Source organism: Ciconia boyciana, chromosome 4 (genome assembly GCF_034638445.1).
Source record: "Ciconia boyciana chromosome 4, ASM3463844v1, whole genome shotgun sequence".
Taxonomy (NCBI): domain Eukaryota; kingdom Metazoa; phylum Chordata; class Aves; order Ciconiiformes; family Ciconiidae; genus Ciconia; species Ciconia boyciana.
This window is the reverse complement of record NC_132937.1, coordinates 10,018,942-10,036,261: the sequence shown is the minus strand read 5'-3', so window position 1 is coordinate 10,036,261 and position 17,320 is coordinate 10,018,942. Positions and strand designations below refer to the sequence as shown.

At 40.4% G+C, this 17,320-nt stretch overlaps 1 protein-coding gene across 8 annotated transcripts in view; it reads right to left on the bottom strand.

The window, feature by feature from the left end:
- LOC140650456 (probable global transcription activator SNF2L2) overlaps window positions 1-17,320 on the bottom strand; it is a 180,946-nt gene that overhangs the window by 114,951 nt on the left and 48,675 nt on the right. For all 8 annotated transcript variants that reach the window (XM_072858700.1, XM_072858698.1, XM_072858701.1 and 5 more), the window contains 5 exons: window positions 7,589-7,715; window positions 6,157-6,330; window positions 5,742-5,915; window positions 2,647-2,817; window positions 1,224-1,277 (listed from right to left, as the gene is read on the bottom strand). In XM_072858700.1, the coding sequence (XP_072714801.1) occupies window positions 1,224-1,277; window positions 2,647-2,817; window positions 5,742-5,915; window positions 6,157-6,330; window positions 7,589-7,715 (700 nt within the window). The remainder of the gene's footprint in view (window positions 1-1,223; window positions 1,278-2,646; window positions 2,818-5,741; window positions 5,916-6,156; window positions 6,331-7,588; window positions 7,716-17,320) is intronic.

Sequence of the window (17,320 nt, the reverse complement as noted above, 5' to 3'; positions counted from 1 at the left end):
GAGGGACAAGAGGCCTTGCAGAGGGATCTAGATAGATTGGAGCATTGGGCAATCATCAGTGACATGAAATTTAACAAGAACAAATGCCGGATTCTGCACCTGGGACAGAGTAATGCTGGACACAAGTATAGATTGGGAGAGGAGTGGCTGGAGAGCAGCCCTGCAGAAAGGGATCTGGGGGTGCTGGTTGACAGCAGGCTCAATCTGAGTCAGCAGTGTGCCCTGACAGCCAAGAGGGCAAACTGCATCCTGGGGTGCATCAAACACAGCATAACCAGCCAGTCAAAAGAGGTGATTATCCCACTGTATTTAGCATTGGTGCAGCCTCACCTTGAGTACTGTGTGTAGTTCTGGGCCCCACAATTTAAGAAGGATGTGAAGGTCCTTGAATGTGTCCAGAGGAGGGCAACAAAGCTGGTGAAAGGGCTGGAAGGCATGTCCTATGAGGACTGGCTAAGGACTCTGGGTTTGTCTAGTTTGGAGAGAAGGAGGCTGAGGGGTGACCTCATTGCTCTCTACAGCTTCCTGAGGAGGGGAAGTGGAGAGGGAGGTGCTGATCTCTTCTCCCTGGTATCCTGTGACAGGATACATGGGAATGGTTCAAAGCTGTGTCAGGGGAGGTTCAGACTTGATATTAGGAAGCATTTCTTTACCGAGAGGGTGGTCAAACACTGGAACAGGCTTCCTAGAGAGGTGGTCAACGCCCCATGCCTGTCAGTGTTTAAGAGGCATTTGGACAATGCCCTTAATAAGATGCTTTAATTTTTGGTCAGCCCTGAAGTGGTCAGGCAGTTGGACTGGATGATCATTGTAGGTCCCTTCCAACTGAACTATTCTATTCTAAAATATGTATGCTTGTACATTCATGTTACTGTATTTTCTTTTCTTTCAAATAAGACTGAATTGATGAATATTGTGATCTCTGTGTCTCTCTCATGGGGACCTTAGCATGCACACTTGCTACCTTCGACCTTAGAGATTCCAAATATGTAGGCACCTTTTGAACTAATTTCCCCAAATCAGTTTCATTTTTGCACTCTTTCTGAGTGTACATGTGGCTCTTAGTCACATGCAAAAGCCCTACAGAGTACTAACTGAACAAAGAGGTCAAATGTCTGGCATACACTTTAATCTTTTACCACCACTATAAGTTATAACAAGCTCTGGGAAAATTAAACAAACTAACCAACCCCACAAACTAAAAAGGCTTGTAAAATTCATACCTCTCCATCAGGACCAAGACCAGATCCCATTCCTTCTGCATTTTCTTCTGCCTTCTACAACAAATAGAGGCAAAACTATTAAAGTCAAGCTATAAGCATAAAAAACATTTTATATGATGAAAGCATTCTAGAGCATTAACAGTTTTTCACTTTACATTTTCATAGCCTGGGATGAATGCAAATAAAGATATTGATGGATGTAGGGAGGAGATATATACAGGTACTACTGCACTCAACAGCACTTCGCAGTATTAATGGGAAATCTACAACCCTCTTAGTTGCCTTGGTAAATCTGTGCCTGGTATGTGGCTAGCCTACTAAATTTCTGGTCCAGGAGAAGCTACATCTTTATTTTGGAGGCACAGACCATTTTCTCTGTTAAAAATATATTCTTAACAGAATGTACAGCTGTCTTGGAGATGGATAGAGGGGAATAAGGAATATTTTTTATGTCAGTCATTTCAAAACTGTCAGTTTATTATATATTGGCATTTATTACCACATGTAGAGCATTGCTTTTAAGCAATGCATATATTAACATTTTCAATGGTATATATATTTGGTGTCCAAACTATACAAAGTTAAATTGTCAGGAATATTAGCTACAGCAGGCTGTTTATATACAAGCACATGAAACTTCTGAGACTCTTTTTCTTATAGCTGATAGTAAGATCATTCACATCATGAAAACTAGAGATGGAAATGGGCTATTAAGGCCATCTTACCCATCCTCTGGGACAGGAAAGGAATTTAGGGGTCACAAAAATGACAAATTATTACTTAATTATAACTTTTTTTTTTTTTCATAAATTTGCTCAGTTACCAACTAGTCTCTCTGACAGGGATAGAAATATTTAATAACATACAAAGTGGATTTTCAAAAGGCTTAAATTAAATGGTTACAATGTAGACAATGAACAATACTACTTGTAGAATACCCATTTATACAGAATACACCTATTAAAGTTCTCTTTCTCTGGCTATTTTTAACGGCCCTACAAACCAAATATGGAACTGAGTTTAGAATCTAGAGGTCTAAATAAGCAGTTCTATACGTTACAATTGAATATACTAGCCTTTTCTGATATACTCTAGTTTGGACTCTCATAACTTATTCCTAATTTACATGGTTGGCCCATTTTTGCCTATAGGAAGTTTATCAGTAATTCAAATGTTTACAAACCACAGATTTCTAATCTCATCTTCTTCTTTCCATCTTTGGAATAATGTTAGCATAGCAAAAATACAGCATTTCCTACAACAGACTTCAGAGAACTATGAATTCATTCAATGTTAAGAATTTGGCAACGCAGATTTCAGACACTCTGATCTCTGTAAGACAACTGGAGATCACTGCATTTACCGATGTTAAAATGAGGTTTGAGGGGGAAGTGGGATAAAAATGTTAGTTTTAGCTACTTACCTTCTTTCTTCTCCTCCTCTTTTTCTTCTCTTTGGCTGCTTGTGCCTGTTTGTGCTCCCATACCAGATTGGTCAGATTAGCCACGTACTCGTCTGTCTGCTGCAATAAGTAGGCTAGGCGTCTATCTTTCTTTTGGTCAATCAACTTACGGTAGCCTTCTTCATCTTCAGCCTAGCAATACGGGACAAACATCATCCATGAGAGAAATGTTCCTAAGAAGAACCTACAATTGCAGTCTTGATGATGATGTGTTACCTTGAATATCTCCTACTCTTGCCGGGGGGGCATTCTACAACAGGACTGAGAACGGAAAAAAATTATACAACAGCACATCAGACAAGTTACAATGCTGGGAAACTGAGGGAATTGATAAGACTCCTACAGAGAAGATTTTTCAAAAGCATGAAGTACAGTTATCCCCCACTCTCAGAGAAAGATAATGGGACCCAGATGCCTAACTCTTATTTGGTCCTTTACCCAGTATAAGTAATAATCCTTATCTGTCAGGTGTAACCAAGACATTTTCCTTAGGGCAGATTATGCATCATCTATCTACTCTGGTGTTGTTTCATCTTCCTGTGGAGAATCTGATGCTGGCCACTGTTAGAAGCAGGATATCAGACCAGATCAGCCACATCTCTGAGTCAGTTCAGCAACTCCCATGTCCCTACAGCACTGCATAAGTACATTGTTAGGGCATAGCAGGAAATATTACTTGTGTATGCCAGAAAGATATAATGACATCTTTATGCATATCAGGAAATATAAGACAAGTATCACAGAGCCCAGTGCAGATCTTGGTCAAGATAACTCAGTGAATAAATTAATTCAGTGAATTACATTAAATAAATTGAAGACGTATACAGGGCCTTATAAAACTAAACAAAAATAAGAAATATTTTGAAGACCATTACTTTCAATAAAAATAGCACAGTTGTGAAATACGAACAAATTCCTGCCTTTCTGGAGACATACCAGAACTGCAGTAACCTGGCAAGAACTTGCAAGGTAAAATCCATTTTCAGCATTCAAGACAACAGAACTACAATGCTCAAAAAGTAAGCTTCTATGACTATTATAATTAAATATAGTATCATTATAACCTAGCCAAGGTATTTCCTCTATACATACTATCTTTTTCTTGGTGAGGTCTTTTGAAGCATATCATGAATGTTCTTGCATGCGATATATAAGTGTTAAGGAACTTCCCTGGGACACAATCACCATTGCTAATCCTAGTTATCTAAGGACAATCTGTGTAAGGAATTTAACATTATTATCTAAGATGCTTTGGTTAAAAAGTATGCTATCATACTTTTAAACATAGCCTATTTTCCTAGGCTAGCCCAAGTGTCTGAGAGGAGATGAAGTCTTTAGAAATTTCTAGTATACAGAAGATTAACTTCTGGCTACACTGAATTAAAGATCTGTAAGAACTGTAAGAACATATCACAGTTGGACTAAATTTAAACAGGGGAAATAACTCCACTAACATAACATGCATAATTAGTGTCATTTTGTTTTGCTTTTCCATGAAAATTTAATTAAGCTTTTAGAAGGGAACAGGGTAAGTGCTTCCGACTGCAAAACCCAGTTGAAGATGCCTACTGAGTGCTGTGTCTCTGATAGCAGATCTGAGTCACAGGCTTTGGGTAGGAGGTTTTAGGAGGAAGCACTGGATATTGTGTTTTGTGACATTTCTGGACATACAAATCCATCTTGTATTTATTAGCTGTGGACTTCTTTACCATATATCATATATATTTCAGAGTGACATAAGCTCATTCACCTCAGAATCTAAAAAATATTTTTAAAACAACAAGACTTTTGTAAAGTCATCATATTTTTATCTGATAATTAACATTTTAACAGCTTGAACAGATAAACTGTTGGCAATTGTCTCTAATTATTGACAGTATAAAGAAGCTCTATAATGTAGATTGGTATGTAACCTTGAGAAAAGCCATAGGGCCTAAACATTTGTTCTCTTCTGCAAGCCCTTCAGTTACATTTCGTATGCACTTTTAATCCTCGTTGTTGATTTAAAACCAAATTGTTCAGTCCTTATGTTTGGTGGGCACTGATTTTGGACAAGGATTAAAGTTTTATTTCACATCACCTTAAATATTTGGGTTTTTATTAGCACTGTGTTTCAATGAAAACGTGCCAATTCCCATTAACTTCTATGTTGTTGTTACATTGTGTCATTTAATTACTGATTGAGAATCTATATTTTCCCAGTCACCTACTGTCTTGTAGGTTTCAACAATTCAAAAAAAGTATTAGAGTTACCCAGTGTCTGGTAGAAGTTTTTCAGAAGAAAATTAATCTAACTCTGGTTGCTAACAAACACACTTGTACATAAAAACTACTCTGCCTACATTTTAAGTTCCAAGACAGAGATATTTTAACTCTTGAAATGTAAGTAGTCCACTGATCAATTCCACAGAATTCTGAAGAGACATGGTTATATACAAAACCATTATATCCTCTTTTTAAAAAAGGTGCAACTGGTATTGTTCAGGTGCAAAGAAGGGAAAGATTAAGAAATAACAGCAGCAAGAAGAACTATAGCTGACTGCCCTTAGTTCCCAGGAAAAAAACTGCATATTTTTACTGCTATTGGATATGTATGTGTGCAAATATAAAGTTTCTGAGTAATACCATAAAAAGTTAATCATAAGTAGTCTTCAAAACTATAATAGCTAGAAAGAATACACAGTACTTACATAGTAAATAACTTGAATATCTCTGCAATGTTGTAAAAATTTTGACAAAGAGATTAAGTGATGTTATACAAAAGTGGCTGTGATATGCATGAATGACAAGTTTTTAAGCTTGCAGAAAAGACAATTATATATTATCAGAAATCTTAAAAAAAAAGTAACTATAGCTCAAATTGAACACTATCAAATTCACTACCATAATTAGAAATACAAGGGATTCTTCTGCAGTAGTTTTTGGTTTATACTTTTTAAACTTCTTGAATTAAAGAGATTTTATTCTGAAAAGAGCATACATAAGCACCTGAGGGTGTACATCAGACCGTATGTAATTTTAGCCAAACTTGTCATACCCCTTCCCCCATTCCTTACCATTAGTCTTCTCATTCTTTCTTTCTCAATTCTCTCAGTTTCCTTTTTCTGCTCACGTTCAGTGTTGGCATGCCAAGTTGCCACAGCTTTAGAAATTTTCTGTATTTTCCCAGACACTGACCGGTGGTATTCTTTAAAATCTTTAGCATGCTGCAATATGCTGTTCAGATATTCCTAGAGAAAGAAAACAATTTAATTCAGAGATTTGATAGCACAAAATTTGAGATCAGGAATACAAGAGTTGTAATTTTAGAATTTTATGCTTGCTTATTGCATAAACTTGTTTTCTTGTGCCTCAGTCTCCAGAGGTGAATAAAATATAAAATGACAATGACTGGCAGATCATAACAAGATGCAACAATAAACTGAATGGCATTTCCATGTCTGGGAGAACAGTTAATAGGAGTTAAAATACCTGGTGTTTCTGTCTACGTTTCCTCTCTTGTTCTATCTTCTGCTGTTTCTCAAGCTTTTCTGTCATACGGGCCTCCCTCAGAGTCTGGCGCTTGCTTCTCTTGTAGGCTTTGGAGTTTAGTGCTGTCTCTAGTGTTGTGTCACGACGCATGCAGGCTACTACCTCTTGTCTTAGCTACGGGTGAGAAAAAAGAAACAGTTCAAAAGAAAAACATTTTTCACACACACAAGAACAACTTTAATTAGTAATACAGTAAAGTAAAATTTTAGTGGTGCAGGAGATCTCCCAGCTTCCTTTCCATTACTGTTCTGCAACTCCTCAGTTGTAGCAGAAAGGTCTGTCTCCCTAAATAAATCTTCAGTCTCTGTAGGATGACAGAAAGTCAAATAACATAGGCACATCACTTTTTTCCTTCCTACCTACTGAAAATGACTATCCTGCTTGTATGAAAGGCACCAGTCGAGATGTTACACCACCCAAGTAAAGCATGAAAGAACATATATTACATACTTTTCTAGAATTGGTGCTGAACATAGGTGACAACTGTTCTCATTGTCAGTTGCATGGGAAACAGGATAGGGAGTAGGAAATTGGGAAGGCTTGGAATAATACAGCCACAGTCCCAGCAATGCAAGCAGGGAAAGCCTGCCACTTTTCAACTAACCTCTGACAAAGCCTCACTATAAAGGAATTGCAAGGGCAGTGGGAAGGAAGATGTAGATAACATGGTACAAATACTGCCAAAGACTTCTTCCAGGAACTATTTTTGCTTGGCCTGACAAATCACATCTCTGCTGCTTCCAGGCCAGCCAGGCAAGCCAATGACAAGGGGCCCAGAATGGTCTAGCATTGTGACTCCCTTTCTGAAATTCAGATGCTGTTACATATATTCAAGATCTAACTTGTATCTTAGACGTGCTTTTGTTAGGTTTAATTTTCACAGTCTGTGTGTCACAGTGGGAATGCTGAATACAGATTACAGAGAAATGCTACACACAACAATAAGAGCATTCAACTCTCACCAATAAAAGACCCATGACAAGTATAAAGAGTGTCATGAAAATTACATCTATTATGATTTGTGTTGAAAATGGGCTTGAAGCCTGTCCTTCTCTTGTGTCTCTGTGCCACTGCCGTTATTTTCATGAAAAGCTATCACAATTCTAGGATTACAACTTACACTGGAGGATGGAGCAGGAGGGAAAGAGCACACATACATATTCAGTAATAAAACAAAATAAATACTAAGTTAAACACTTCTGTGAAAGTCTTCTTATCAGTCAAGTGTGCTCTTGTACAAAATCTCCTATTTAAGGTCAGGGCTGCTGTAAAATCTCTTGACACATTCCACAACATCACATTTGATCCCATGCCACAACATCACATTTGACTGTGAGCACTACAAGAACTTCCCTGCAGCAAAAGGCATTACCTGGCGCTGGAAATTCAGTAACCTAAGTGCCTTCAACTCCACTGTAGCTTTGGTTCGCAGATCAGGAGGCAAAGAGCCAGGCAAGTTCTCCAGTTCTTGGATTCTGTGAGCAATTCGAGCCTGAAGCCTAAATAAATATAGGATTGGAAAAGATACTGAGAAAAATCTGTCAGTAGTTATCAACAGTATATAGTAAAATTTGGCAATTTACCTCAGATACTTAGTTGGCTTTTACTACCTGTTTCTGAACTAATAGGTGTTTGTATAGATGGAGAAGAATAAGGTTTAATTTTCCATTTACAGAATAAATTGCCAAATAATGAAAACCCTCCTCTGCCCCTCTTCCCCTCTTTTAATTCGGACAGAAAAAATATGTGTGCACAGCAACTTGGAAATTTTATTTTACTCATGCTTCCTAGCATTCTGTTTGCAGGTCTGTTTGGTAGGTACTATTTTATGCCTTTAACACATGGTGTTGTCAGAATAGTTACTATACGCAAATGGAATTTTCTTACATGACATTCATAATATTAATATTCATAATTCTACTTGCTTGTTTTATTGTGACAACTTAAAGTTGTCACATTTTCAATAAAATGATAGCACTTACACAGCTATTGGACTACAAACTAGATTCTATTTTACTCTTTCTTCATGGAATTCTTAATTCATTTACAAATCCAAAAGAGACTGACAAAAATACACAAGCCAGAAAAAACTTACTTGATTCTATTTTTCACATTCAAAATCAAGATCACAGAGCTAACATTTATATAATCTTTAAGAGCTTTTTTATTTACAAGTAAATATTTATTTGCAAATGTCGTGGTTTAGCCCCAGCTGGCAACTAAGCACCACACAGCCACTCGCTCACTCCCCCCTGGTGGGATGGGGGAGAGAATCGGAAGAGCAAAAGTAAGAAAACTTGAGGGTTGAGATAAAAAACAGTTTAATAGGGAAAGCAAAAGCCGCGCACGCAAGCAAAGCAAAGCAAGGAATTCATTCACTCCTTCCCATGGGCAGGCAGGTGTTCAGCCATCTCCAGGAAAGCAGGGCTCCATCATGCATAACAGTTACTTGGGAAGACAAACACCATCACACCAAATGTGTCCCCCCCCCTTCCTCCTTCTTCCCCAGCTTTATATACTGAGCATGACATCATGTGGTATGGAATAGCCCTTTGGTCAGTTTGGATCAACTATCCTGGCTGTGTCCCCTCCCAGCTTCTTGTGCACCTGGCAGAGCATGGGAAGCTGAAAAGTCCTTGACTAGTGCAGCAACAACTAAAACATCTCTGTATTATCAACACTGTTTTCAGCACAAATCCAAAACATAGCCCCATACCAGCCACTATAAAGAAAATTAACTCTATCCCAGCTGAAACCAGGACAGCAAACTCTAAATTTGGCCAAGGCAGCAAAATGACAGACCACAACACGTTAAGTGGTCCAAAAGTTGCATTTAAGTTCAAATGAATCAGAAATAAGAGCTCTTCCTCACACTCCCTCTATTTCCTACAAACTTAAAAAAAACAAACAAACAAACAAAAAAACCCGCACACACACACCCCCCCAATTAAAATCCACCAAAACACAGGAATGGAAACATATTTAAACTCTACATCACATCTCCATTTTTCACTCTCCTAATGTATAAAACATCAGATCACATGAGGAAGAGGTATCTGGTGCATATTTACATGTTATCCTGTGATGAGGATTTCAGCACTAGCCTGCAGGCAGAAAGAAAACATCTTCTAGTGTTGCTTCTCTGCACATTAAGATAATTCTTTCCTTATACTTCCCCTGCCCTTTCCTCACACCACACTACAGCAGTAGCACAGTGCTACAGGTGCTCTCATACACTCAGTGTTCCAGATGCACAGCTGGAAGGCAGATCACAGAGCAAGTTTGTGTCTGAACACAAGTTCATGTCTACACATGCGTACACACGCTCTTCTGTGGGTAGTCTGTTTATAAGGACTAAATGACTGAACTACTCATTTCTACAGAGAAGTTCACAGTTAAAGTTACTTATCTCATATTCACTATAATAGAATAAACATTTAAAAATCCATTATTAGCATAATAACCATATAATTTATAAATCCTGATAAATAACTTGCTAACAGATCAAAATATTAATATTTCACAATAACTACATGCACACTGAGCAATGTATAATCTGAAAAGGAAAGTATAATCCTTTTTTAAAGCTGCAGACAAGTACCCGTTCTGTAACAGTACTCCTACCCAAAACTCGAGAATAATATATTTTGACTCTTCCTAGGTACTAACAAAGAAAAATTATTTAATATGTTATTCCATTTTTTCTGTCTGAGTTTTTCTCCAGCATTCTAGGTTTCCTCATACAACCTGCTATCTCCTCTTCAATTTAATAGTTCATTTTATTAAAAGCTTTCTGCATTTTATCCTGTTTTCATTTTAAGAGCTTGTTGATTTTACAGACCTTAAGTACATGAAAATAAAATGCTATCAGTTTTTCTAATCTTAAAAATAAATTCTATTTCACAGAATCACATAATCATTTAGGTTGGAAGGGACCTCTTGAAATCAGCTAGTCTAACCACCCTGCTCAAGCAGGGTTCCCTAGAGCAAGTTGCCCAGGACTGTGTCCAGTCACATTTTAAATATCTCCAAGGATGGAGACTCCACAACCTCTCTGGGCAACCTGGTCCAGTGTTTGACCACCCTCACAGCAAAAAAGTATTTTTGAGGGGTTCAGATCGAATTTCACGTGTTTTAATTTGTGCCCATTACCTCTTGTCCTGTCACTGAACACTACTGAGAAGAGTCTGGCTCCCTCTTCTTCATTACTCCTTCCCATCAAGTATTTAAACACATTGATAAGAAGCCCCCTGAGCCTTCTCCAGGCTGAAGAGTCCAAGCTCTCTCAGCCTCTCCTCATATGAAAGGTGCTCCAGTGCCTCAGTCATCTTGCCTGACCAACCTAGTGGCCTTCTATGATGGAGCGGCTACATCAGTGGACAAGGGAAGAGCTACGGATGTCATCTATCTGGACTTCTGTAAGGCCTTTGACACAGTCCCCCACAACATCCTTCTCTCTAAATTGGAGAGATATGGATTTGATGGATGGACTGTTCGGTGGATAAGGAATTGGCTGGATGGTCACATCCAGAGAGAGTGGTCAACAGCTCAATGTCCAGATGGAGATCAGTGATGAGTGGTGTCCCTCAGGGGTCTATACTGGGACCAGTACTGCTTAATATCTTAATCAATGACATAGACAGTGGGATCGAGTGCACCCTCAGCACGTTTGCAGATGACACCAAGCTGAGTGGTGTGGTTGACGTGCCTGAGGGACAGGATGCCATTCAGAGGGACCTGGACAAGCTCAAGAAGTGGGCCTGTGTGAACCTCATGAGGTTCAACCTTGCCAAGTGCAAGGTCCTGCACCTGGGTCAGGGCAACCCCTGGTATCAACACAGGCTGGGGGATGAAGGGATTGAGAGCAGCCCTGAGGAGAAGGACTTGGGGGCACTGGTGGATGAAAAGCTGGACATGAGCCAGCAATGTGTGCTCACAGCCCAGAAAGCCAACTGTATCCTGGGCTGCATACAAAGAAGCGTGGCCAGCAGGTCGAGGGAGATGATTCTGCCCCTCTACTCCCCTCTGGTGAGACCCCACCTGGAGTACTGCATCCAGCTCTGGAGTCCTCAGTACAGGAAAGACATGGACCTGTTAGAGTGGGTCCAGAGGAGGGCCACAAAAATGATCAGAGGGATGGAACACCTCTCCTATGAAGAAAGGCTGAGAGAGTTGGGGCTGTTCAGCCTGGGGAAGAGAAGGCTCCGGGGAGACCTTATTGCAGCCTTTCAGTACTTAAAGGGGGCTTATGAGAAAGATGGGGACAGACTTTTTAGTAGGGCCTGTAGCGATAGGACAAGGGGTAATGGTTTTAAACTAAAAGAGGGTAGATTCAGACTAGATATAAGGAAGAAATTTTTTTATGATGAGGGTGGTGAGACACTGGAACAGGTTGCCCAGAGAGGCTGTAGATGCCCCATCCCTGGAAACATTCAAGGTCAGGTTGGACAGGGCTCTGAGCAACCTGATCTAGTGGAAGATGTCCCTGCTCATTGCAGGGGGGTTGGACTAGATGACCTTTAAAGGTCCCTTCCAACCCAAACTATTCTATGATTCTATTCTATGATCTTTGTTGCCCTTTGCTGGAATTGCTCCAGTAAGTCCATATCTTTCTTGTACTGGGGAGCCCAGAACTGGACACAGTACTCAAGATGCTGCCTCACCAGTGCTGAGTAGAAGGGAAGGATCTCCTCCTTCGACCTGCTGGCACTGTTCTTCCTAATGCAATCCCGTATGCTGTTGGCCTTCTCTACCACATGAGAACATTGGTGGCTCACGTTCAACTTAGTGTCCACCAGGACCCCCAGGTCCATCTCTGCAGAGCTGCTTTCCAGCTGGGTGGCCCCCAGTGTGTAGCGGTGCATGGGGTTGTTCCTCCTCTCGTTGAACTGCATGAGATTCCTCTCTGCCCACTTCTCCTGCCTATCCAGGTCCCTCTGGATGGCAGCACAACTCTCTGGCATATCAGACACTCCTCCCAGTTTTGGGTCATCTGAAAACTCTGCCCCATTGTACAAGTCATTAATGAAGGTGTTATAAAGGATTGGACCCAGTATTTACCCCTGGGGTACACTGCGATTTACTGGCTTCCAACTAAACATCGTGCTACTGATCACCACTCTCTGGGCCTGGCCGTTCAGCCAGTTTTCAGTCCACCTCATTGTCTGCTCACCCAGCCTATACTTCATTAGCTTCCTTATGAGGATGTTATGGGAGATGGTGTCAGAAGCCCTACTGAAGTCTACATAGACAATGTCCACTGCTCTCCCCTCATCTACTAAGCCAGTCATTTCATCATAGAAGGTTATCAAGTTGGTCAAGCATGACCTCCTCTTGGTGAATCCATGCTGACTACTCCCAATCACCTTCTTGTCCTTAATGTGCCTGAAAATGGTTCCCAGGATTTGCTGCTCCATCACCTTCCCAGGGATGAAGGTGAGGCTTACTGGCCTGTAGTTCCCTGGATCCTCCTTCTTGCCCTTTTTGAAAATAGGAGTGACATTTGCTTTCTTCCAGTCCTCAGGCACCTCTCCCAATCACCATGACCTTTCAAAGATTATTGAGAGCAGCCTCACAATAACATCAGCCAGCTCCCTCAGCACTCATGGGTGCATCCCATCAGGGATGGGATAGCAATTTTAAAACAACATATAACACCTATGATTTGGTACATTAATCCTATGTATCCACTGCAACACTCAAATCACATGAGCTATCCCAGCACATGTCAGTAAACACAATGAGGTCAGACCTTTGTGACTGTGCATGGAATTCCTTCTGTTTATTTTCTATGCTGCATGTGTTTTTATGTACAGTCACTTAAAATGGGCCACTAGCCATGCTAGTGGGAAGAAGTGTGAAGGCCTCCACATCATGCTGTCCCTGTGGGCACATCTTTGCTGTTCCCTGTACCTCCATTTTTCTTTGAAGAGTCTCTGTGAAGATCCTGTCCATTTCCTGCTCATCCTCCCTGATGCTACATAGCCTGTTCCCCTCCTCACATAGCTCCTTCACCTGGTGGCTCAGTGCCTCAAACATAGCATGTCTCTCACAAGTGAGGCCACTGTTGCCCCCAGCCCCAGGGAGAGGCCCCAGGCACTCCCTGCAGCCCCAGACCTGGGCAGCTGCATCCTTCCGCCAGGACTCTGTGTCTGGGTCAAGCTCCCTGACGTGCCGGGGTACTTGCTCCAGCAAGTGCTGGGGACCAAGCCCTGTGGCACGTCACTACCATTGTTGTGCAGCCTCAAGCAGTCCCACACTTTATTGAGCAGAGTTTCTGGCCCCTTTCTGACACAAACTGCCCTCTAACTACCAGTATATCCCTGTAAGCTGGTCCTGTTTGTTGCACTCCTCTGTTGAGAATTACTCTCTAGAGGGTATAGAGACTTCTGTCCATTCCCTAAGTTTGTCTCTTTTCTCTGACACATCTCCTCAAACCTGTCTCAGCTAACTGCTTGTGCTAGTTCTCTCTCCGCTCTTGTCCTCTATGCGTGTATCCAATCTTACCCTCCATATCCAAGTTATGTCAGTTTTTAGTCCCATTCTCCTCTGCATTGAGAGGTACAGGACTTGAGGGGGCCTTCAGATTCCCCTGCTGCCACAGCTAGCCACACCATAGAACTTCCTTTCATGTGCTGCTCAAACTCCATCTTAAAACTAGAGGCTATGCTTACTGAAAAGCTGTTCCAGAACCCTATATCTCTGACAGTTAGAAATCATCTTCTATTTCCCAGCCTAAATTTATTTCTGGTCTATTTATTACCATTTGTTCTTGTACAAACTGTCTGTTACATTAACTAGTTCTTTCCTGAACTGATGCTTTCTTCTTTAATGTAAATATACATATAATAAGGAAAGCAGCACCTTTTAATGTCCTAAAAGTTGAGAAGTACTCATTGGTATAGCCTCTTCTACTACCTACAGGGAAGTTACAGAAAAGACAGTGCCAGACTTCTCAGAGGTGTACACTTGCAAGGACAAGAAACAGCAGGTGCAAAAAAGGGAAATTCTGATTGGACATAAGGAAAAAAAGAATCACAATGAGAGTTGCGCAGCACTGGAACAGAGGCCCAGAGAGGTTGTGGGATCTCCATCTTTGGAGACTTTCAAAATTTGTCTGGACTTGGCAAAACCTTGGCAAGCAAAACTTGCTCAGATTGCCTCTGAGCAACCTGATCTAACTTTGAAGTTAGCCCTGCTTTGAGCAGGAAGGTTGGACTAGATGCTCTCCACAGGTCTCTTCCAACCTGAATGATTATATAAAGCAAGCATGGTTTTTTTGAGCCTTTGCTTGGTTAGGCTATATAAACTTTTTTTTTTTTGTCGCTAAGCCAGAACATCCTTTCACTTCATCATCTAAGATAACTCTTTCTGTATTTGTTCTGGTTTCAACTAACTTTTCTTTAACCTGAGCGTCTAGAATAGCACATAGTAGTTCCTCTTAGTGATGTGAATAATTATATTAATAGTTTTTACTCTCTATTGGAAATACCTCCCCTCATACATCCTAAAACCATGCCTGTGCTTTTCATTGGCTTTATTATCATGGCTAGTTCATTATCATTAGTGGTTCAAAAGCCCTAGTTCTGAACCTAACACTAAAGACAGTGCCAGAAATTTGAAAGGAACCAGAAACAGACAAGTCAGGAGGCCTTAGACTCAGATTTAGTACAAGATTCCAAAATTTACCTGAACAAACCTAAAAAGCTTTCTTCTGCTATATAGATTTTTGAAAGGACAATAAAGTTGCAGTATTTGCAACCCAAACACTGCAACCCTTAACTAACCTCCAAACCATAAAGCAAATCTCTTCCCCTTGTTTGCAGACAGTAGTTGTTTAATGAAATATTTCCTTTTAGCAATATCATAAATTACTTTCATAAGGCTATGCTAAATATAAATGCAAAAATTGGGAGGGGAGAGAAATGGGAGAAGAATCCAGTAAAATAAGAACTGGTACAGAATTGATATACATGTAATCATTAAGAGATATTGTTCTTGCATTCTTAAAAATTTAATGTATATTGCCACAGCACCTGTACACCTAAGTAATAATATAATTTGCATTATCAGGCAATAAAGCTACAATTTATATATAACCATATAGATATTTTTTTCCAAATCCTTTAGAAGTTAAAATAGTCTCCTTGCAATATCTTGTGGCAATTTAGTGGCAGGCAATCACTGGATTTCAGCATTAACAGACAAGCAACACGAAATTTTCAGGGTTATTGAACACTGGAATGGCAATAAATTTACTTTTTAAATTTTCTTTTAGTAAGCTACCCCAGTTGGCAGTACTCAGCAACCATTAATCCTGCACTTTTATTTCTGTGACATAGTAAACCAAAGTTGGTAATCTGCCCTCGGTGAGAGCAAGGCAGATGTCCTAGTTAAAAAGACCTTACAATAAGTTTTCTGTGGGATAGCAGGGACTGCAAAGAGCAAAAATAAAGCATTTCCTAAGGAATGCTTCCCCCCCTCCTGTTTCTCCAAGGATATGGAGAATTATACATGCATTAACTGATGACAAAAGTAGAAATACCCCTACTGACACCAATTTGTGCAAAGTGCACCTGCACATACATGACAGCAAGAATGCAACAGAAAAAACAAAGGTCCATACTGCATGTATATGTGTTTGGGTCAATGCATCAGAAAGCATTAGGGTACATTAGAATTTCATCAAAAATATTATGTTCAGAACTGATTTAAATTTGATTTTTAATTTTTTAAATTTGAATTTAGTATTAGGAATTTTAAGTGCTGCTCAATTTTGTCTTAACATCAGTAAGGCACAGTAGACAGTCTGATACAAGATTCTAAAATTCCTGAAAAAAACTAAATTGATGTAATACTGCATTAACTGCAGGAGACTCATTTAGTGTCCTCAAGAGAACAGAAAATGAAAGCAGAATTAGGTCAGTAAGGTTTTCCATACTGATTGAACACCAAATCAAGAAGGGTTACTCTTCTGGCAAGAAAGAGCTCCATTAAAAGCAACAGATTTATTCAGGTCCACAGAAGTTTGTGATTCCTTGAAATAAGAATGCTTTGTCAACAGGCTCCCCTTGATCAGGCAGCCTGTAGTAAACACCAGCCATGAGGTTTTCTTTGTTGGCTTGGCCCCTAACTTTCACCCATAAGCTCTCAACCTGTGCATCGCTGTTTTTCGAAGACAGCTCTGTGCAGTCAATCCATTATTTTACATAGAGGGCAACCCCCCCGCCTCTCCCTTCCTTGCCTGTCCCTTCTGAACAGTTTATAGCCATTGATTGCAGCGCTCCAGGCGTGTAATTCATTCCACCAAGTTTCAGTGATAGCGATTAGATCGTAGCTTTCTAGCTGTACAATGGCTTCCAGCTCCTCCTGTTTGTTACCCATGCTGCGTGCATTGGTATAGAGGCACTTCAGTTGGGCTGTCAACTGTGTCACCTTTTTGGAGGAACAAGCCCTAATTCCTTTGTGGCATTTCTCAGGTGTTTCCCTGTTGGTTCCTAATATATCAGCAGCCTCTGGCTCTTCTCTGTTACTCAAAACTCCATCCCTTTCCCCTGATAAATCTAGTTTAAATCTAGTTTAAAGCTCTCCCTATAAGTCTGCTTAAAATCTCTCCTTATAAGCCTGGCCAGCTTGTTGGCGAAGACCCTCCTGCCCCACTTGGTCAGGTGAATCACATCAGCTCCCAACAGATCCGGCTTCTCAAAGGTGATGATCATAGAAGCCAAAACCTTGAGTATGGCACCAGCTATGCAGCCAGGCATTCACCTGTTCAATTTGTCTCCTCCTTCCTGAACCCCTTCCCCTGACTGAGAGGATAGAGGAGACAAGGCAAGAGAGACAAGACAGACGTTAGATAAGAAAGGAGGGGGAGAGACACAAGAGAGATGAGATGCCCTGCATGCAACTAGGACATGTTCTAACATATATGCTACATAAGCAATCCATAAAAATTGAAAGGTGTATAGAAACATGCATCTCCCCCAAAAGCAAGCTATTAATCACTTATGGGGGTGCATATGCACAAAGAGGAATGGCCAAATAACTCAGCAAGTGACTTCTTATATAGCAGATAAATTAGCAGTAAGTGAATGCGACACAGCAG